The 22,600-nt window shown below is 37.2% G+C and overlaps 1 protein-coding gene across 1 annotated transcript in view; it reads left to right on the plus strand.

Moving 5' to 3' along the window:
• The window catches only part of GADL1 (glutamate decarboxylase like 1), a 205,905-nt gene that overhangs the window by 17,571 nt on the left and 165,734 nt on the right, over window positions 1-22,600 (plus strand). Inside the window, exons 2-4 of the mRNA XM_051961454.1 lie at window positions 10,635-10,807; window positions 14,295-14,421; window positions 20,714-20,804. Coding sequence (XP_051817414.1) covers window positions 10,635-10,807; window positions 14,295-14,421; window positions 20,714-20,804 — 391 coding nt within the window. The remainder of the gene's footprint in view (window positions 1-10,634; window positions 10,808-14,294; window positions 14,422-20,713; window positions 20,805-22,600) is intronic.

Below are 22,600 nucleotides of genomic sequence, written 5' to 3' on the forward strand. Positions count from 1 at the left end.
CAAAAATTCAGAAAGATATTGTAGGACTGGAGAAAGAGAAATGTCATGGATTTTCAAAAAAAAAAGGAAAGAGTAAAATCAGTCTTCATGCTCAAGGCCAGTAACCTTTAGTTCTATTCTTGGCCAAATTCTAGATTTCTTTATTAGAGGGATGGTTTGTGTGCATTTATTTAGGGAAACAGTGATGATTAAAAAGCTAGTATGACTTCATCAAGATTAAAGACTAACATCAATTCCTTTTTTGGATAGGGTAACTCAACAAGGTCGATTGGGGGAATACTATGGATTGGGATGATCTCAACATTTTGTGGGGAGAGAGATACAGATTAAGAGAAGCAAGGCTGGAAAACAGTTCATCTAAATAGATTTGCATTTTTTAGTCTTGGTGAAAAATCTAATGTTCTCCTAGATTATATTAACAGAGGCAGAGTTTCAAAAATGAATGGATAATCCTATTGAGCTCTGCCTGGTTAACATCTCATCTGGGTAATGTCTTCTATTTGGGACCCCAGATTTAAGGAAGAATATTGGTAAGGTGGACCATATTAGAAGAATCTGACCAAAATGGGTTGTCTAGAATGTGTGTCATATGCGATCAGTTAAAAGGACAAGGAATATTTAGCCCCAAAGAAAACAAATCTTGGGGAATGGTGGTGGAGGGGAACATATATACAACAGCTTTCTTCAAGTCTATCAAGAACTGTTATATAGGACAGGAACTAGCCTTACTCTGCTTAGATTAGAGAGCAAAACGAGGTGGAAGTTACTGAGAGGCAGATTAAGTTTATCTTTAAATACTCTAAGCATTAGAATTATTCAAAAGTAGAATGGGCTCCTTGGAGAGATAGTGGCTTTCCCCACCATGAAGATCCACAAACAAAAATGGGTGAACACTTACCAGGGTTCTATTGAGAGAAATATTATCTTTTGAGAACTAGACTCTGGTTCTTCAACAGCTAGCAATAATGAGAATAGCTGAGATGACCTAAGCAGAAGACTGTCTCTGTAACCCCAACCTAGCACAGGATCCTGCACTTAGTGGATACTTTCAAAATGCTTGATATTAGGTTCCAAGCTTATTTTCATTTATAGTAATCAGAGGATACCCCAATCTCTGGCCAGTTGAAAAGGCAGAAAGAAGCCTTCTCAACTGCTGGCCTTTTTTCTGGGGGCACCACTTGGCTTTAGTCTTACAGACTAAATATTTGTGGGTTTTGCCCAACATCTGTGGGCAGGGGAGATGGATCATAGATAATGAAACATACCAGAAACCTCTGAAATTTCTGAACAACTGAATGACTTTTTCAAGGACCTTCTTTCTGAAATCAATCAGTTTCCTGATGAGGCTGATGAGATCAGCCTATTTTGAGAGTGCTCACCAAATTGTACTTTAGCAGGTGCTTCTGAATCAAGGACAAGCTTGGGTAAATTCGACTGCTATGTGTGCTAGTTCAGTAGGCTCCTACATAATTCTGTCCAATTCCATGATGATTTCATAAGCATTAAAGTCTACTTGTGCCAAACTTTATAGGGAAACATGGGATCGATCATACATTATAGGATTCTGAAATTTTGCTTCCAACAGGATACAAAAAACTTCTAACTAGTCAGAAAATGAATGACTGAAATAGCATTTATCAATTACTTATTTTGTGTCAAACTCTGTACTGATGCTTTACAATTTGATACTCTTAATCACTCTGGAAGGTAAGTGCTATTGTTATCATACCTATTGAAGAAACTGAGGCAAGCATAGTTTAAGTGATTTGCTCAGGGTCAAATAAGCTTGTGTCTGAGAGTAGATTTGAACTCAGATCTTCCTCACTCCAGATCTGACACTCTATCCACTGTGCCACCTAGCTACACCCTAGTAGAGTTAACATTCTGTTAGACCAACCCTTCGGAGATTGGCGAATTTGCATCATCATTCCAAAAGACTTCCCCTGCTTCCCCCCATTTCCCCCAGAAGTCATTCATTTACCTGTTAGTTATGGAACACAAGAATTAATATAGATGAATTATGATCTCCTCCTATTGGAATATAAGTTCCTTGAGAAAGGGACAGTCTTTGCTTTTCTATTTATATGGAAAGTCCTTAGAGCACTGCTTGGCTCAGAACAAGTGCTTAATAAATGCTTTTTTCATTCATTTGTTTGCTCATTCCTTTATTTTCTAGCATTTTTTGGTATCCTTGGTGAGACATTATGTCAGAAGCTCATCTGCTAGCAAAGCTGATCTATGTGTGAGGAAACAATTCACAGACCCTCAGAGGCAGAAGTAAGCTCTGAGCCTGGGAGCAGCGGGGACAGTATTAGATTCCAGCTGTTATCCCTACAGGACTCGTCTCTATACCAAACCTCCCAAATCTTCTCCCAGTCTTTGCCAGAAGAACTCTAGTGAGGGGCAACTCACTATTTCTCAAGGAAGCCTATTGCACTTCAAGATAACTCTTATTGTTAGAAAATCTAGCCTAAATCTGTCTCATTTTAACTTCCATCCATTCTTGCTTCTACCCCTGGGGCCAAACAGAATAAAAATAATCCTTCCTCTATGTGCCAGCCCTTCAGATACTTGTTCTTACTTCAGGGATTCTTAACCTGGGTTCCAAGAACATATATATGTGTGTGTGTGTGTGTGTGTGTGTGTGTGTGTGTGTATGTATATATATATATATATATATATATAGAGAGAGAGAGAGAGAGAGAGAGAGAGAGAGAGAGAGTGTGTGTGCTAAGCTTGGAGTCAGTAGAGAGCTGAATTCAAATTTGACTTCAGACACTTACCAGCTGTGTGACTCAACCTCTCTCTACCTCAAAATCATCATTTGAAAAATGGGGATAATAATACTACCTAGTCCCCATGCTCCATGTTGTGGAGATCAAATGAGCTAATATTTGTAAAATACTTAACACAATGCCTGGCACATTGTAGATAATATATAAATGAGAAGTTATTATAATTCTCCTATAGTTCTACATATTTTATTTTATGAATTTAAAAAAAATATGATTCTAAGAAGGCTTCTGTAAGCTTCATCAGACCATCAAAGTGGTTCATGACACAAAAAAGGTTCAGAGCCCTCCCCCGCCCTCCGCTTCATCCTTACTCCAAATTCATCATCCTAAATTCTTTCCATTTTATTGATCACTCTAAAAAAGCAGTTTTATTTCAATACTTCAAAGGTCTCTGATTTCCTTAGTATGAACACCTCTGAGAAAATAATGATAATCATAAGAGTGACTACTGATAGTTATGTCATAGTTTTAAAGTACTTACTGAACAGCTCATTTGGGCTTCCTAGAATGTGGGTTTATTAAGTATTATCATTCTCAACTCACAGTTAAGAAAAAGAGTAAAAACATTAGATGTCCCACCCAATTTCCAAGGTGGGACTTCAACCCAATTCTTCCCAATTCCAAGCCTAACACTCTATCCACTGTGCCATTATCCTGATTTTTCCACATCCCTACTAGAAAAGTTCAGGGAGTGCTCTCTCAGAGTTAGAATGGCTCAGAAATCTTCCCTACAGCCAATCAACCATCAAGCATTAATATGTGTCTGTCCTGCATTGGGTCCCATAGTAGGCATTAGTAACTAATAATATAGTAATGCTATATACAAGTGTGATAGTTCCTGCAGTAGAGGGGCACATCTTTTCCTTCTACTAAAGGGGGGATGATAAATCTAGAGACAAGTATATACAAGATCTACAAAACAATTAAACAGTGTTTGGTGTGGGCACTAATATCAGGGGAAATCAACAATACCCTTTAAGTGATGGGATTCTTGGCTTGGCTAATCTGGTCCTCAGATAATAGAATGAGCATCCATCACTGGTCTTGTACTTGAAACAGTTCTTGCTTGGGAAAAAAAATACTACTGGAATTTACATTGCCTCGGCATAGCTTTTGGGAATCTGAGATCGGGTCCACATCAGAATAAACCACCGGAACAAGTTTTGGAAGCAGCATAATTAGTGATTTTGAATTTGCAATTGGGATATTGGGGATGAGGGTATAGAACAAACAAGCAGGTTCTGAAACACTGCTTGTACATCTCCGAAGAGGAGAAACAAATGCAGAATGATAATTGTTAACTAAAAGGGTCAAATCAATTGCCCTCTTATTTTCTGCCATGTTATTTATTATTCTAGATTTAATTATTTATTCTATATTCTTTCCCCTGTGAAAGCTGAAGGCATTGTTTCATTATTCACTTATATAGATGCTTTTTCACCTCCCCTAGACCCAGGGATACTAATGTTTTCTCTCTTTTGCTTATTTTCCTCTGCTTTTCCTGTACATTGGCCAGCTGAGGTCTCCCAGAGGAAAGAGTAACCATTACAACTCAGTATTCTCAGGGTTTTAGGGGCAACCCATGTAGGTGACTTTCCTTACCAAAACTGTAGCTAGGAGCTCCCACGGATGTATTTCACACGAACAAATCAACCACTAAAACTCAATTAACCTTAACCAAAATATTCTATGAAAATGCAAAGTGAATTATATATTATTCTACCAAGAAATCATGATTCACTCTCCCATCCATGTACCCATGGGGAAAGTGGGTACACATGTAAAGTCCTATAATAACATGTGTCTAAGTAAAGGTATAAGGTCAGAGCAACTCCACTTTGGAACTGTAGACTTTAATATCATTCTTCCTCTCCCAGGAACCATCTGTTAAAGCTCCATGTTGAGTATATTATTTGTGATCACTGTGAACAAATGCTTCCATTGCTAAGCTGAACTGCTCCTGCTCTGCTGGACAAACACTTCCCCGGATGCGGCATCTTAGCTTATGAACCTATCTTTATTTGATTTTCTGATGTTTCACTTTTTAAGCTGTTCCTCTACTCAAGTGGTTTTGCCCCATGCTAGCAGCTGTAGCAGCTATCACTTTTCGATTCAGCCTTAATGATGCTTTCAGATGAAGTCAGGGTATGCATTTTAAGGAAAAACAGTGACCTTTACTGGAAGTTTGGTGAAACTCTCTGCAGCACTCCTTCATTATGGAATTCATCTTCTTTTGTCTCTCAGCCAGAGCAGGTGAGAAGACAGACAAATATCTACCTTTGTTTGTCTTTCTGTCTGTCACTCTCCTCATCTTCCTTCTCAGTACAGGGTAGTAGGAGAGAGAGTGCAACTTTTCTTTGATACAGCTCTATGGCTTATTCTCTTACCTCTACCTCTCTCATTTTCTGATTCATCTACTGAGTCTCTCTTTGAGAAACATCCCATTTTCTTATAATTATATGCACTGTCATCGATGGAGAATTGATAGACACACAAAAGAAGCACTTAAGATGAGAAGGTTTGGATTGGTCACTTCATCTCTGTCTGCCTCATCCTTGGATGTCCTGATTTCAAGGAATGGTTCCTCGCTGGGCCAGCTGTAAGAGAATGAATTTTCTAGCCACACCATCTCTTGAGGATTGTAAGTTATAGGCATCAGAAGGCTGTCAACCATAGGATGCTCTATTCAAGGATATAAGGGAGCTTCGAAGTCATCAAATCCAAGTACTATGTTTTACAACGGAGGAAATAGGTTCAGAACACTTAGGTGACTTGCCTAATGTCACACAGCTGACAGAGAAAAGATTCAAAACTAGTCTTCTTGACTTCAGCTCCAGCAATCTACATCTATAGAGGGAATCTCTCCATTAATGACATCTTAAGATTTTTGAAATGTTGAAGTGGCTTATTTCTGTAGAGACTGAAATTTTCTCCCATTTCCTTAGTTCTTCTCTTTAACATCATTTTAAGAGCTACTTAATGGGGAGTGGTTCTTGTCTTATTCCTAGATTTTCCTCCACTAACTCATCTCTTTCTCCTCCCATCAGGCTGCCCCTCTCCATCTCCCTTGGCCCTATTATTCTCCCTAGGACCAAGAACCATTTTTGTCTCTCCTGCCCTCCCCTTCCCCACTTACTGATTAACCCTTACTGATTTACTATAGTTTTTTCCAACTTGCCTAAGGCACAATTCATCATAGAAAGATATATGATAAATAACATCCTGACCTGACTGGACCATCACGATGAATACAAGGGATGCAATATTTCACATGAGGCACATCTACAAGTGAATTTATGCATCAATATAGAATAGGCTCCCAACTGTGTAAAAGCATCATTTAGTTCACATGCTGCTCAATATTATTGACCTAACTGCTTGACCTCATAGTCCTGAAAACGCTTTGGGTGTTTCCTGAAATCAATGCTTTGGAGACTGAATATTTTACTTCTCTACTATTCTAAGTGTAAGTAGGTTTAGGACATGTGGAGTTTCATGTTTCTGTTATCATTCCATCCAGATTTTTGGAAATGTTGTTGTCTATATATTCAGATACCAAATCCTGTTACTAAGGAAAAATAAATCATAATGATGTTAGTCCAAATTTGCATCTGGTTATAAGATTTGCAAAATTCTTTAAAATACATCATCTCATTTGATCTTTACAATAAATCTCTAAAGTAGTTGTTAATCCATTTTACAGCTGAGGAAACTGAGTCTGAAAGAAGTTGTCTAGGGTCACACAACTAGTCCACACATCCAAAGCTGGATTCAAATTCAGTTGTATTGTATGGCTCCGATGCTCATTCATTATATTATTTAACTTTTCTCAAAGGATTGTGTGTGTTTTTGTCTGTATGTGTGTGTCTCTGTGTGTTTAATGATAATATCTTCTATGGACAAAATCCAAATTCCCTGAAAAATCAGCAGATTTTCTTTTTACATTTGCCTAAATAGACCTGGCTCTGGAGAGGCAACCCCACAGTACTTAGGGGAGACCTATTCAAATGTGGGGCCCTTTCCTCTACTAGTTGAGTCCCAGAGCTGCTGGAGCACTTGACCTTAATGCATTTTAAATCCATCATTAAAAAAACCAAAGCTAATTTAACTTTAACAAGAAATGAGATTATAGGAATTCAGTTTGGGGGAGCTATTGACAACTCACCTTTCACATTCTTATGCAAACCGCATCCTTTGCACAAGATTCCATCTTTCTCAAGTGGCAAAAAGTAGTAAATCTTCCCATGACATTTTTATCTGCTCATGGATGCTGTTTGAGTGTGCTGGCAATAAGATTATTTTTCTGAAGGGGTAAGGGAAAGCTGGAGAATTGTATCTAAGCATTTTCCTTTGAAGAGATGGGCATTGGTTTACTTTACACAGTGTCTAGAACACGGATGTCTAATAAATGTTAATGCTATTAATATGAAAAAAAGGAAATGTTTGTAATAGTTTAAGATAGATTTAGATTTTTTTTCCTTAAAAAATCAATCACTACATCTCTTTTCTTCTCTGGTCTGCTCTATTCTGTTCTTGTTCTATTCTATTCCATTCCACAAATATTTATCAAGCACTTACAATATGCTAGGCACTGGAAATGATTTTCTTCGATGGCAGGTGCTTAACTTTACACAATGAAATTAATGTATGTGATTATAAAGAAGAACTAGGTCATGGAAAAAAGAATAAGACCAACACAAAGCCTGTAAGGTAAATATCAATCTAATCTCCAAATTAAATGGCAGAATCATTTTTGTTGAAGGCTATTTCCCCTCTGTTCGGTAATCTTCAATCGCTGATTTAGATTACACCATTGTTGGTGTTCTCACATTTAACTGCTTTAAAACAAGAGCCATTTGTGTAAAACTGCTTGGTCTTTATTCATTCTTACTCCTGTCCCTCTTGCTTTGTGACTGGCTTAAAGGTCAGGCTTGAAATGGTTAAGAATAAGGTGATTTATGACCTCACCTCCTTACATTCCACCCCTAAGAAAATGAGGGGGGGTCTGGAGTGGGGAGACTGTGCCTAGAATATGAAGGCTCATTTTAAATGTCTACTTGGGTTGTCAGGTGAAAAGAGTCCTGGCATTCTCTGATATTGATCTCTTTAGCTCAAGAATGATTTATGAAAAGGAAAAGTAGAATTCTCTTAAAAAATGTTACTTGATTGAGTATGGATATGGAGAAGAAGGCAAGTGTATATGTGTCTTTGAAAGTGTGTGTATGTGTGCGTGCAGAGAGTGGGGAGATACACTGGGCTCCCCAAATTTTTAGAAAGAGAGGGGCACAAAATAGATGAAATGCTGTAGCTGCTATATGGAACTTAGAATATTGTCAAAGCAAAATAGTCAAACAGATATGTATACGTGGGTTGCATATCTCTGCTTTGAGCTGGTATGAGTTCTTATTCTATTTTAACAAATTGGACCTTATCCTGGTACATCAGTCCTGCATACCACTTAGCCACGTCTCCCATAGAAGGTCCATTCAAAATGCTGAGATATTCCCATAGACCTCTTGACATTTTGAGGGTCCCATGGAGCATATGTGTGGTCCATAGGTTGTTCTTCTTCCCCTGTCCTAATGTGACAGATCTATCTTTTTTTTTGCTCTGATGTCATCCTTCATGGCATGTGGTCTTTGTAATTCTTGGTTGCTGATATGCAATATCCTGGCTGTGCTCTCTACCTTCATTGAGGTGTCCTTCAAATATGATTTCCCATACCTTATGGCTTTAGGTGACTAGTTGCTAAATAGCACCACCATCTATCAACCTGTCGTATGGAGGTCACATGCTGCAATGATACTGTGTGTGAATGTGTTCTAGATAAATATATATGTATATATGTAGTTCAGCAATTTAAGGAAAAAAATCAACATCTCTGGTTGCTTTCACTTGATATTTTTGCCTACCTGTATGCAAAGGTCCCTTTTCTAGTTCTGATTCTCTAGCCTATCTTAAGGATATGGAATAAGAGCATCATCAGGAATAATATCACATAGTCCTTGGGGGAAATACTACAAGAAGAATTCAAATGTCTCTACTCAGATTCTTTTATTTGTGAGCAAAATTCAATCAGACTCCAAGGTAAATAGCCTCTAAGATGTTGTAATGATACTGCAGTTATTAAGCACCTACTATATATTTCAGGCACAGTTAAGTGCTGGAAATACAAGAGAAGATAAAAAATAATTCCTGATCTTAAGGAAACAATGTAATGGAGCCCATGATTTAGAATATGGATCAGAATTAAGAAAGTCTTAGAAAAATGGCATTATTTTACAATAAAAATTCAATTAGCAATTTGATTAAATCTAACAAATTCTTATCAACATACATAGTGTCTAGCCCCAAGGAGATTTCAATCTAGCAAAGGAATAAAATATTAATCTCCTCATATAATTGAAATACAAAGCAGGAACAAGATAAGATGGATACCTAAGATGGGTACAAAGTCTTTGACAAGATCTGGAAAGCCTTGATAGAGTGGGTGATCTTTTGGACTGGGTCTTGGAGGATAAGTTGGACTTCAGCAAGTGAATTCTTGGGCATGTGGAATGGATGGGGCAATGTAAAATGTGGTCATGGGAAAGGATGGGGCATGATCAGGGAGTAGTTCAATTTGAGCTGGGTATCATGAGTCATAATGTGAGATAAAGGTAGAAAGGGAGGTTGAAACCAAGTTCCAGAGAACATTGAAGGCCAAGGTGAGGATTCTAAACTATTTTTTGTTGATAACAGGAAACCACTGTAAAAAATTTTAGCAGAAGTGTGACAAGAATGAATAGAAAAGATAAAACAAAATTAAATTATTTATTAAATGGTATTATGCTGAATGTTGGAGAACCCAATACAAAAGTAATAAATCTTTACCTTCAAGGAGCTTATATCCTATTTGGAAGAGACAGTGTTTATTGGGAGAGATATTTTGGGCCATGGAAAGATTTTTTGGTTTGCAAATTTACAAGGATAGTGAGTGTGGCTTAAATATACATCCTCTCTAGAAGCAAAAGATTTGCTCATGGCTCCATACAAGGCAGGTTAAGTCACAGACAATTAGATTTGTGCATAAAGAAGGTTAGTCTAGTGTTAGAAATGAAAAGAAAACATTATCATGACTAATATTTATAGAATACTTAAAGGTTGAAAAGCATTCAATGAATATATCTGATCCGCACAATAACCCACGGAGATAGATGTTGTTGAGATCTCAATTTGCAGATGAGGAAACTGAGGCAGACATAGATGAAATGACCCAGCTAGTAAATGTCCAAGACCAGAATTAATCTCAGGTCACACTGATACCAAGTTCAGTTCTCTGTTCCCTGTTCCATCTTGTCCCTCAGTTATGTCGCTTGTCTGCAGAACTGGGAACAATGTATTTTATAGAAATGCCCATCATTTCTGTTTAGGAAATGCAAAAGCAGGGATGCTTGCAGGCAAAATTCATAAGTGGTTGAAATTTGCTTTTTCTCTCCATCTCCCTTTCCAAAACCCATTTCTTCTCATCTCCCTGACATTGCCCCTAGGACTTTCGGTTGCCCCGGTGCCCCTTCCACCATTGATGTTCTTAGGAAAGGCTTCATAATAAACATTTCTATCTCACTTTTTTTCCCCCAGGAACATTTGCATATAAAGCCTTTTCTTTAATAGCAGAGGGAAAGCCTGTGTTTTTCATAGAACTTCACTCATCAGCAAGCACTAAAAGTGGGAGGAGGGAGAAGAATAGGAAAAATTGAAAGGGTTTCTCTAGAAGGATTCATTAGCAATGGTGATGCAACACAAAAAGGCTTTTAAATATGAAGTATTTTTTCTTCTCTCTTTTATTTTTTAAAATAGTTGATTCTGAACAACAGGAAATGGTCCCAAATAAGAGGAATGTCATCTTAGTAGATGGTGTCGTACTCAACGGTCCCACAACAGATCCAAAAGCAGGAGAAAAATTTGTGGAAGAGGCCTGTCGCTTGATCATGGAAGAAGTAATCCTGAAAGCTCCAGATGTCACAGAGAAGGTAACTAATACCAGAGTAGAAGATACTCAGAGATCATCTACTTCCACACCTATTTCCTCATAATATCCTGAGCAAGTGGTCATTCAGCCTAGGATAGAAGACCTTCAAGGAGGAGTGATCTGCTACTTTCTTAAAAGCTAATTCCATTTGGGGAGAGTTTTTGGCTGTTAGGCATTTTTTTTCTTAATTCTGCCAAGGTATTTGTAATTTCTACCCATTATCCTTTGTTCTGCCCACTGGACCCAAACAGAATAAATCTATCCACTTCTTATAACAGCTCTTCAGATACTAGAAGACAACGCTCATTTTCCCTTTTTCTCCTTTCAATTCCAGGCTAAACACCCAAATTTCCTTCAAAGGACCCACATGTAATGTTATCTTGAGGCCCTTCCTAATCCTGGTTGCCCTCCTCTTCCCTATATTTTCCATCACATGTGGCACTCAAAAAATACTCCAGATGTGTTTGGACTAGAGCAGAGCAACCTTACCATCCTCTCCCTTTTTCTGCCAATTATAAGGCAGCTTAATATTTCATTAATTTTTTTGGCAGTCATGTCACATGGTTTACTCTAATTGAGCTTGAAATCCACTAAACCCCCCAATTTTTTTCTAATGAAATATTCTCTAACTATATTATTCTTGTAAACTTGATATTTTTGAACCCAAGTTTATTAAGACTTGAAATTTAATAGGAGTAAATGTAATCTTGTTATATTTGGCCCACATGTTCAAGCTTGTGGAGTTGTTTTTGGCTCTTGAATCTCTAACATATTAACTATTTCTCTTATCTCTAAGTCATTTGAAAATTCATTAAGTATGCTATTTATATCTTCTTCCAAATAACTGCTTAAAAATGTTAGAGTACAGATAAACCTTTTCCCATAAGGATATCTGATTTAAATTCATCCAGGGCAACTGGGTGCTGTCTTCTATCTCATTATTAACCTATTATCCTTTGTTGTTGTTGTTGTTGTTGAAACCTTTCCTGATCAAAATGGAATCAAATGGAAACAAAATAAGAGATTAGCATCTCGACCTTCTCTTTGCTGTTTCTTCTATCCCATGTAGCCTAATTATGGTTCTTATCCCCTCTATCATCATCTCTTTTCCCTAGAATAGCTAATGAAATCTTTTTCATTGTCCCTAGCTATTTTTAGCAGTTTCGGCTCAATATTAACTGTAGGACTTCTGGCATTATGTTCCATTCTGTGCTCATCCACCATTACTATCTCTTCTTTTAAATTTCTATACATGTCTTTTAAAAGTTATTCAAGAGTTCCTTGTGCATCCACACTAGTCTCTTTAGGCAACTCTTACTTCTTCCTTTAATGGAGCACGTTTCTCTTTGTATCTTCACAGAATTTCATTTTTCAGAACTTCCCATCAATTCCTGAGATTACGTCTTCTGTAGAATTTTAGTTTAGAATAGGATTCTCCTTATCCTTTTACTGGATGATTTTAATTCTTCTCCCCCCCTCTCCCCAATCAAGTGTTCACCACAGATATTTCCTCTTCCTCTTGATTACAAATTCTAAGATGCAATGGTCACTTGTCCCTGAGACTCCCATCATTTACTCCAAGCAAATAGTTCTTCCTTGTTGATGCGAATCATATTCAGACTCCAATTAGTCACTTTGGGTTCTTTCATTTTTTGAAGGATGAAATTATCATTAAGACAAATCAAGAAATCATTAGCTGCTCCTCTTTAGGTGGAGACAGTCTCCAACAGATGTCTGCATAATTGAGATTCTGCCATCATGCCCCCATGCCAGACAGATGAGATAATATTTGTAAAGAGCTTAGTACAGTGCCTGGCACTTGTTAGATGCTTGATAAATCTTTATTTCCCTTCCTCACCCTCCGCAGACTTCTGATCACTTTCCCAAAGTTGCATATTTCTACTTTATCTGATTGCCTACAGTATACCCTAATGACAATATCATTTTGGCCTCCATTGATCTTTGCCCAGACATCCCACTTCTGGTTCCTGAATTCTTTACATAGCTATAGAAGATAAATGGTGCCAATCTACATCCATTTTTATGTATTCAGTTCTTTTTTGCAAAATAAGACTTATTCATTCATTGCTATTTTCCAGCTATGTGTTCCATCCCACCAGTTCTGAATGAGGTAAAATTTTCTTCATTGCTTTTCTCATTCACTTTTCTATTACCCATATTTTGCACATTTGCGTGCAGATATCTGAATTGATGGGTTTTATTACTGTTTTCCCCCTCCTCTTTTTTATTTTGTCTCCTCTGAGTTTCTTGGCATGTATACAACTGTTTTTCTTCTGACATTATTGTTACTTTTGAAGGCACCCAGCTTGATGGGTACCAGATATCTTTCACTGTCCTCCTTGCTCTTTATTGCAATGCCCTTTTCTTTGGATTTGTAAAACTCAAGGCAGATATATTTTCAGCAGCTCTTTTTAGCTGTATCCAATCCCTAAACAAGAGCCCAAATTTCTTCTATTGTTGAGAAGGTTTAATTAACAAGGGTACATTGGCTGAGCCTTGAAAAAAGAGATCGATTCCTTTTTTCTTATCATTATTTTATTGTCAGTTTTATTTAATGTTTTATTTTTCCCCATTACATGTGGAGACAATGTTAGCATTCACTTCTTTGGCAAATTTTGAGTTCCAAATTCTCTCCCTCCCTCTGTTACCTACCTTCCCTTCCCCCAGTGAGAAGACAAGCAATTTGACTTAGGTTATACATGTGCAGTCATGCAAAACACATTTCCATGTAATTCATTCTGTAGAAGAAAATAGTCAAAAAAAAAGAAAAATAAAGAAGGTAAAGAAAAAGCATCTTTGATCTATAGTCATGATTTACGGGTTTTTCCTCTGGGGATGAAGAGCGCCCTTTATCATAAATTCTAAAGAATTGTCTTGGATCATCGTATTGCTGAGAATAACTACATTATTCATAGATCATCATACAATATTGTTGTTACTGTATACAATATTTGAAGAGATCAATTCTTAAAGTTGGGTTGAGGAGGGACTATATTCTTTTCATGAATAGTGGCCTTTTTGGATTTCCAAAGGTGGGAGATAGCATTCTGAATGTGAGGAACAGCAAGGAGCTGACTATCAGCAGTTCACAATTTATCCCCTTTCCCCCCCAAGTTCTTTTCTTGTTGAATTGAAAGCTATTTTGGTGGGGAGATTAGATTTTTTTCTTTGACTAGCCATATAGGATATAACTATCATTAGGCAGTCAAGTAAGGGGCACCTAAAAGACTCTGCTCTTTTGGTTGACTGGGGGTTGTTAAAATGTGTGCTGGCAAGTCTAATATTTCTAAGGCCTTGCTGAGCAAGCTGGCTGCTGGTGAAATGTAACACTTTTTTTTCCAGTCATTTCTGATTCCCCTCTGCCTTGCTGGATGTGATTTCCATGTCACTGTTTGATTTCCTCTGCTTTCTCTTGACCTCATGCAGTATTTATAGCATGCTTCCCTATATCCCCCTTCCGTCTCTAGGTTTGTGAATGGCAGCCTCCGGAGCAGCTGAAGCAACTGCTTGATCTGGAGATGAGGGACACTGGGGAACCACATCAGAGACTCTTGAAACTTTGCCAGGATGTCATCCGATACAGCGTCAAAACCAGTAAGGCTCTTAATTTGTCTCCTGACCTCTAGCTCAGTGACAATGCAACGTGTTCTCTTAGAAGTGGGTTGTCTGTGAAAAAAGCAGATTAAAACTAGGTTTATGGGATGGAAAAGATGGAAATTAAAACAAACAATGAATCTGTTGTTTTTAGGGATGTCAAGTAGCTTAGGTTGCTGGCATTTTTTTATTTTTTATTTTTGATGATTGAACAAAGTTGACTCCCTGACCAAACCAATTGATTTTTGCAGAAATCTGCTGTGAAGCAAAAAACCTCTCAGTTAAAAGCAAAGTAGCTGATTGGCTGGCTGTGGTTGGAAATGGACTGTAGTTTTACAGTGTCTAGCTCTTTTTAATGTTCCTATTAAAAATATTTACCATGACAGCTTTTCCCTCTTTATCCCAATCCAGTATTCAGAAGTAAGCAGCTTAAATCTGCCATGTAATTTAGGTTTCCATGTTGGTCATGTGAATTTTAGCAAGAACTAAAAATTCTACAGGATGGCTCTCTAAAGTACTCATGAGTACTAGTAAAAGGTTATGCCTTTAAAGTCTCCTTACAAGTTCTTTGATTGTAAGATAGATAGCTTTGACCAATATCTCATGCTGAATTAAAAGAAAAGAAGATCCATCAGGAGCACAAAAACCTTTAGCAAATTGGAAGCAGCAGAAATACCTAGTATCTTCTGGCTCTTGGATGATTAATACATGGAGATAAATGTTCTTCATTTTCAAAGGGTATCAATGACATCATGGGGGATGTTTTGACTTGACAGTGAATTGGATTTAAGTGATGCAGAGTTACTTAAAGTTTTAAGCTTTACTTGCTTTTCCAGAGTCATAGAAGTCCAGTGGCTAGACAAAAGTCAAGATAACTGGTAGTGGTTTGGAGTGAAGTAGCTGACCTTTATGTTATGGTCTAATGTAAAGAAACATTGGTTTTGGTTTTGGAATTCAAATTTCTGCTCTGCTACCTGTGTTATCTGGGGCAAGTTATTTATCTGCTCTGAAAATCAAGTATCTCATTGATAAGATGATGGGTACAAATTTCCCTTCTCACCCAAAATTTAGGAACCTATGACTCTATCGACTATTCTTTACCTCTTGGATATTCTCTCTTCTCTACTCTTTCATATTATTCTGCTGATTCTTTCTTTTCATTCTCTTTTACTAGTTTATCATCCATAAATGCACCTTAGTAGTAGATGTTCCCCAACATTCTGTCCTCTTCCCTCTTTTATTCCCCCTTTATGTTCACTCTTGTAGCGACTTCATCAACTCCATTAGATTTAACTGTTTTTTCTTTGCAAATGACTCCCAGATCTCTCCCTTGAGCTTTATTCCCATGTCATTAATTCCTACTAGATATTTTGAACTGGATATCTTAGAGCATCTTAAATTTAATGTATCCAAAATCAAATCCTACATTCTCCTCTTCTAAACTTCCCTATTTCTATACAAGACATCATCAACCTTTTAGTCTCCTAAATTCATGAACTTGGCTTTATGCTCAACTATTCATGCTCCCTCAACTCACATATCCACCTTTTTTTTTTTTCAAATCTTACCATTTATATCTCTATTATATGTCTTGAATCCAAGGCCTCTTCTCAATTCTCACAGACTCTTCACTTTAGTTCAAGTCCTCATTAGCTCTCACTAGAATGACTATAATTGCTTCCCAACTGGTTTCTGTTCTTAACTCTCTCTCTCTCTCTCTCTCTCTCTCCCCATTCCAGTCTATCCTAAACACAGTAACCAAAATGCATTTCCTCAAGTGCAAGTCAGATGAAGTCACTATTTCAATAAATTCAAATGGTTTCCCAGTGTTCCCCAGACTTGTTGTTCAGTTGTGTTCAACACTTTGTAATTCCATTTGGGATTTTCTCAGCAGAGATAATAAAGGGGTTTGTCATTTCCTTCTCCAGCTCATTTTACAAATAAAGAAACTGAGATAAACATTTTAAAATTACTTACATTATTACCTAGAATAAGAATAAAGTATAAATCCTTTGTTTATCTTTTGAAATTCTTCAGACTCTGGCCCCAACCTATCTTTCCAATCTCTTTGGACATTACTCTTCCTCCTGTCCTCCACAATCTACTCACATTTTATCTTTTTTTCTATTCCTCATGCATGTCCCTCTGTTATCTATCTCTATATATGTCTGGAATGCACCCTCTCTTTCCTTCACTTCATGGAGTCTCATTTTGAGGGACTTTGTCTTTGAGACACAGATGCTAGTCTTGTTCTTCCTAAAACTACCTTGTGTTTGTCTATATTTGTATCTAGTCATTTAAATATATACACATAAATACATACATATGTATATATATATATATATATGCACATATATATATATGTGTGTGTGTGTGTGTGTGTGTGTGTGTGTGTCAGTGTGTGTGTGTTCATTTGAACATCTCCCCCATTAGAATGTAAGCAAGAATTGTTTTACTCTTTTTACTTGTTTCCTTAGCACTTAGCACAGTGTCTGGCACTTTGATACTTGATAAATGTTTGTTGATTAATGTATTGACCTTCTGACTTTATATGGATTAAGTTTGGATTAAAAACATTTTTATGCTTATGTGATAAAGTGTTGTTTTCCTCCCCTCAATTGACTGCAAACATAAAATTTGGGCATCTACTGAGCTCCCAAATTTCAAAAGGAGAAAAAAAAATCACTTAAAATGAAAGATACAGATTTTTAAATGCAGTAAAAAGTTAATCCATTGCTTAGGACCAACCTAGCTTGATGTCACATGAATTCTGACACTGAATTAAATTTAGTGGAAAGAATCTAATCAAATTACAGCTAAAAATAATTGGATTGTATCCCCTTGGGAAAGGCTGGTGTATTTATCAAAAGCCCCGTTAGCATTTCGGAAGCAGAGATACATATCTTATTATTATGGTCTATGTCAGAAGGGGTGGAATGACATTTAATGTCAGGGATTCTTAGTTTACTGGACTTCTTCCATGCTGTTGCTATGGAAATCACTCATAAATTAACATGGAGAACTCTAAAAATTCTTTGTGCAATCATGGCTCCTAGCCATGCCCAGATTCCATTGGTGGATCAGAGGAAGAAGTTTTCATGTCCTATTTTCATAGTCATTTTTTATTTTAGTTATCATTTATTGGGGGGGGGGAGCTGGTTTCAAGAAAGAAAGTCTGATGGAGACAATACTAATTGTAATTGGAACCATACATTGAAATGGCTACCTCTGGATCCCCAAATCGAAAGATATTAGTTGTTCTTTGACATTTCATGCTTACACATGAAATCAAATGTCCTATAAGTTATGGATATGAAAAGTCATTCCCAAGATAAAGCTAAGAATAATCATGCTTATTATAAAAGGCAATGGAAAATAGGAGAAAAAACAATGGACTTGAAATCAGAGAATCTGCTACACTCCAAAGCACAAAGACACAAGAAAAGAAATTTCTTCCCTGGGATTGGCCATTTTTTGTCTTTATGTCCCTAGGATTAAGCATGGTGCCTAATATATATCAAGTGATTAACAAATACTTTGTTGATTGATTCTATTAGAGGAATTTACATCGTTCTCCCCTAAATCAATCAACAACCATTTATTAAATGTTTAGCTGAGTGTTGGGTATACAGTAAGCACCAAATAAATGCTTATTGATTTACTTTGTTAACTTGCTTCCTATAGTCCAGGTATGGTGATGAGCCCTGAGGATACAAAAACATAAATGAAAGTTTCTACCCTCAAAAAACTTACAATTTCTCTTTTTCCAGGCTAATAGCAACCAGTCAGCCAAAAAAAAAAAAAAAAAACATTTATTAAGCAGTTAATTTGTGTCAGGCATCATACTAAGTGCTAGGGATATAAAAAAAGGCAAAACAGTCTCTGCCCCCAAGAATCTCCCAGTCAGATGTAAGCTACTCTGTACAAAGAGGTCACTTGATTTAACTAAGCTTCCATCTCATCCCAATTAAAATGAAGGGCTTGACTAGTTCCTTTAATATTCCTCATGGGTTATACATTGAAGTCCCTTCACAGTCATGGACGCCCTCTAGATCATCTTCAGGTATTCAATGGTCTTCCTCTAATATGATGGCCAGTACTGAATGCATTTGTACATTGTACTTTTGAAAGTTTAGCATCTCTCATTATTGATATTTTAACTATATTCAGTAATTGTGCTCATATTAGAGTTCTTTTGACCTTGGTCTTGCTACTGGACTTCAACCACTATGGGAGGGAAAGTGAGGCAGCCCTGCCTCTATTCATATGCAAAGCGAGACATCACCCTCCCGATGTCATTGGTCCAACAATCATCACAAGTATGGCTTTGAAGACAATGATTTATTTTGGTATAGCAGTCATTTAAGTGTTTAATAAATGTTTATTGATTGATATTGTCACTTATGTGGTCTAGTTTGAAAAATATATGAGTGATTTGCCAAGAATGACACATAATAATAATAATACCAATGATATTACTGCTACTTAACATTTATTATTAATCAACTCACTGGACATTCTGTTTCATATGGAAACAGAGTGCTTAAGCAGGCCTCATTCCTGATTTTTAATTCTTGGAATCCATTATTAAAATTTATGCCATTGAAACATGTAAATCCCCCCAAAAGTGACAATCAAAAGAGAAATAGGCTATTAAAATAATTTGTGGAAAAATTCTTCCTCTAATCAACTAATGGAATCTGAATATGGCGAGGGTGATTTATGAAGATTTATAGTCATAGTAACGGTTTTTTAGTGCTTCGTAATTTCTAAACTCCTGGGCACAAATCTTGTCTCAGATACTTGTTAGTTATGTGACCATGGCTAAGTCACAACTCAATGACCTCATCTACAAAATTAAGGGGCTGGACTTGATGGCCTTCAAGCTTCCTTGCAGATTTAAATGCATGATTTTTTTTTTTTTTTTACTAGTCCCAACCAAAGTTTATTCCTATAAATTGTACAAAATGTTCTGATATGGTACGATGATTTGAGAAATATGAAGAGAGAACATATACATACTACAGGCTCATTTTGCCATAAGGTACTGGAAAGTGAGAAAACATCTCTGGTTCCCCTCGCTCTGCAAAGGCACATGGATGAGAGGACCATAGGGACTGATGCTAGAAGAGAACTTCAATGTTAAATAGTCCATAGTCCTTTTTTATAGAAGGAAAATGAGGCCCAAGCAAGTCCCAAGATCTCACAGGTGGCTAGTGACACAAATGTGAGGTCTGGGGTCATCCTGGACACTTGGCCTTCAGGTAATCCACTACATGCCAGGCCAGAATGGAGAAACACTCCCTTCAGATACAAAGGGCTGTCCTCTTCTGCTGTTATCAAAGGCATGGTTTGGCCCGGGAGTCAGTCTACCTGGAGCTTCTCATCCACATCTTCAACTTCCTTTCATGATCTTTTCACTCAGGCCACATGGGTCATTCTCCTGTTATGGAAACTGACCTGCTAAATGCATGATTTTTATGTGACTTACCTTACTTCATTTTCACAGCAGCTTTGAGAGATAATTACTGTCCCTGTTGTTTTTGCCATTGAACAGATTAAAAAAAAAAAACAAAACTGAGGCTTAGAGAAATCATGAGGCTAGAATGTATCAGAGGCAGGGTGTGCCTGTTTATAAGACCAGCCATTAATGCTTTTTATTAATGACTTTCTTTAAAAAAAAAAATTATTAGCTTTTTATTGACAAAACATATGCATGGGTAATTTTTTTTTATTATTATAGCTTTTTATTTGCAAGATATATGCATGGGTAATTTTTCAGCATTGACAATTGCAAAACCCTTTGTTCCAATTTTTCTGTCCTTCCCCCCACCCCCTCCCCTAGATGGCAGGTAGACCAATACATGTTAACCATGATTAACCGACTTCCTAATGAACAGAAGTTTGTGGAATATGAGAGCAACTCTTCATTGCCTGTCCCTCATAAAACCCTGCAGGATAATACTGTTGATGTCTGTTCATAAGATTAAAATCTAGGGTTCATGTTGAGAATAAGTTTCTCCAGTTGGAGGGAAAGCTTCTCACAATCAAAGGGAAGTTTCTAATAGAATAAAATGAACATAACAATAGCAAAAGTGGGAGGTGGATGTTTTCTCAAGAAAGGAGCTGAAAGTTCTTGCTTGAATTGTCTGTTTGCCTCGGGGCAATTTGTCTCTTCCAGGAAAACTGTCTGAGAAAAGAGAAGAGAAAAGCTTCTTCTCTCTTCCTCTGCATTCATATTAAATTAAAATTCATAATCTGTGAAAAAAATGACTTGTGTTTGAATCAACAGATCACCCAAGATTCTTCAATCAGCTGTATGCTGGCCTTGATTACTATTCCCTGGTTGCTCGGTTCATCACAGAGGCTTTGAACCCAAGTGTGTAAGTGAAGCTCTTCTGGAATTGGGTCATGAGGTGGATTTCTTTCCATTCAGATATCTGGAGCATTTGATGAATGCTCGTGCTATGGTTCCATTTCTGTCCTAAGTGAGTCATAATTGCTGACCTGCACATGCTCATTTTTAGAGGGGTGAAGAAGGGCACAGATCTATGATTTCCCTGATAGGGATTCATGATATAGAAATACTGGGGAAACTTCATAAAGTCATAGCTCTGAACATGAAAGGGATCTTAGAGACCATTGAGTTCCATTCCCAACCCTATTGTACACAAGAAGAAACTAAGGAACTGAGAGATTTAAAAAAAAAACAAAACAAAACAAAACAAAAAACACTTGCCCATGGGCACATAGTGAGTACACACACACACACACACACACACACACACACACACACACACACAAGTCTTTCTGACTTAGGCAACTAGGTGGTGCTAGACTGGCCACTAGGAAGACTCATCTACCCTACTTCAATTCTGGCCTCAGATCCTAGCTGTGTGATCCTAGGCAAGTTACTTTACCCTGTTTGCTTCAATTCCTTCATCAATAAAATGAGCTGGAGAAAGAAATGGCAAATTGCGCCAGTGTCTTTACCAAGAAAAACCCAAATGGGATCACAAAGAATCAGACACAAGTGGAGATACTCAACAATAGCTTTTTGACTTAGCATTGGTAACTTTTAAAGGTTCTTATGTCTTAGTCAAGTACTATTGTCTTTTGAGTGATAGAGCTGTAATGAATTTTCTATTGTCAGCTCTCTTCATACCTATCCTTTTGTTTGTATTAAGATGGGGATGCAGATAATAATAATAACCTGTGCTTAATATTCCACTTTAAATTTTGTAAACTACTTTATATATACGATATTGAAGAAGGGACCCTCTAGAGTCTAAAAATCCTTGAAGGAGAAAATCTCCTTTAACTCTGATTCAATGAGTGACCCTACCTGAAGGAAAGCAAACAAGACAATTTCATTGTTATCTAGCAAAAGGAATTCCAATCCTATTGAATTGAAGAAACTCATTGAATTCCAGCTCAAGCTGAAACCCAACTTGGGACTCCACCCACAATCCCCCTTCAGCTGGTAGCCAAAACTCCTATTATAAAAGAGCCAAACTAAAATCCTCTCTTTGCAGAGGTTCCAAACATCCCTTGCTATGCCATGCTAGGCTATGCCATGGAAACCTCTGCCCGCTGGAATAATATTCTTTTCCAATGTTACCCTCTCTTTACCCTCACCTATTTCCCTAATGAGACTTTATGTCTCTCTGTCAGGATTTCTAACCTTACTTCCCAATCCCCATAATAAACCTCTTTTATCAATCTACATTTTCAGGTCTGTAAATTTACAGAGAATCTCTGCCCCGCCAGAAGGGAGTTCCCCCAAACTCCCTACCGGAATCCCAAGGAGGTGCAGGGGAGCCAAACCTCTCCATTTGGTTCCCTGAACCCTGAACCTGCCACTAGACCTTATCATTTAACTTCCTGATCACCAGAAACCCTAATCTCATTTTGGTTCCCTAAATCCAGACCTTATCATTTGGTTCCCTACTAAAGGGAACCCCAAAACCTAAACCTTATCAATATCATTAGCAACCTCGCAAAATTTTGTGGGCTTTGGATATATTTGGATATTTGGAAATATTCATTCCCATTTTGCAGATGAGGAAATGAGACTCAAGGAAGTTAGTTGATTTGAAATTAGGAAGGATTCGAGGCAGAATTTGAATGTAGTTTTCTTGACTTTTCCTGATAGTATGCTCTAGACAATACATATAGC

This window comes from Antechinus flavipes, chromosome 5 (assembly GCF_016432865.1).
Source record: "Antechinus flavipes isolate AdamAnt ecotype Samford, QLD, Australia chromosome 5, AdamAnt_v2, whole genome shotgun sequence".
Lineage (NCBI taxonomy): Eukaryota > Metazoa > Chordata > Mammalia > Dasyuromorphia > Dasyuridae > Antechinus > Antechinus flavipes.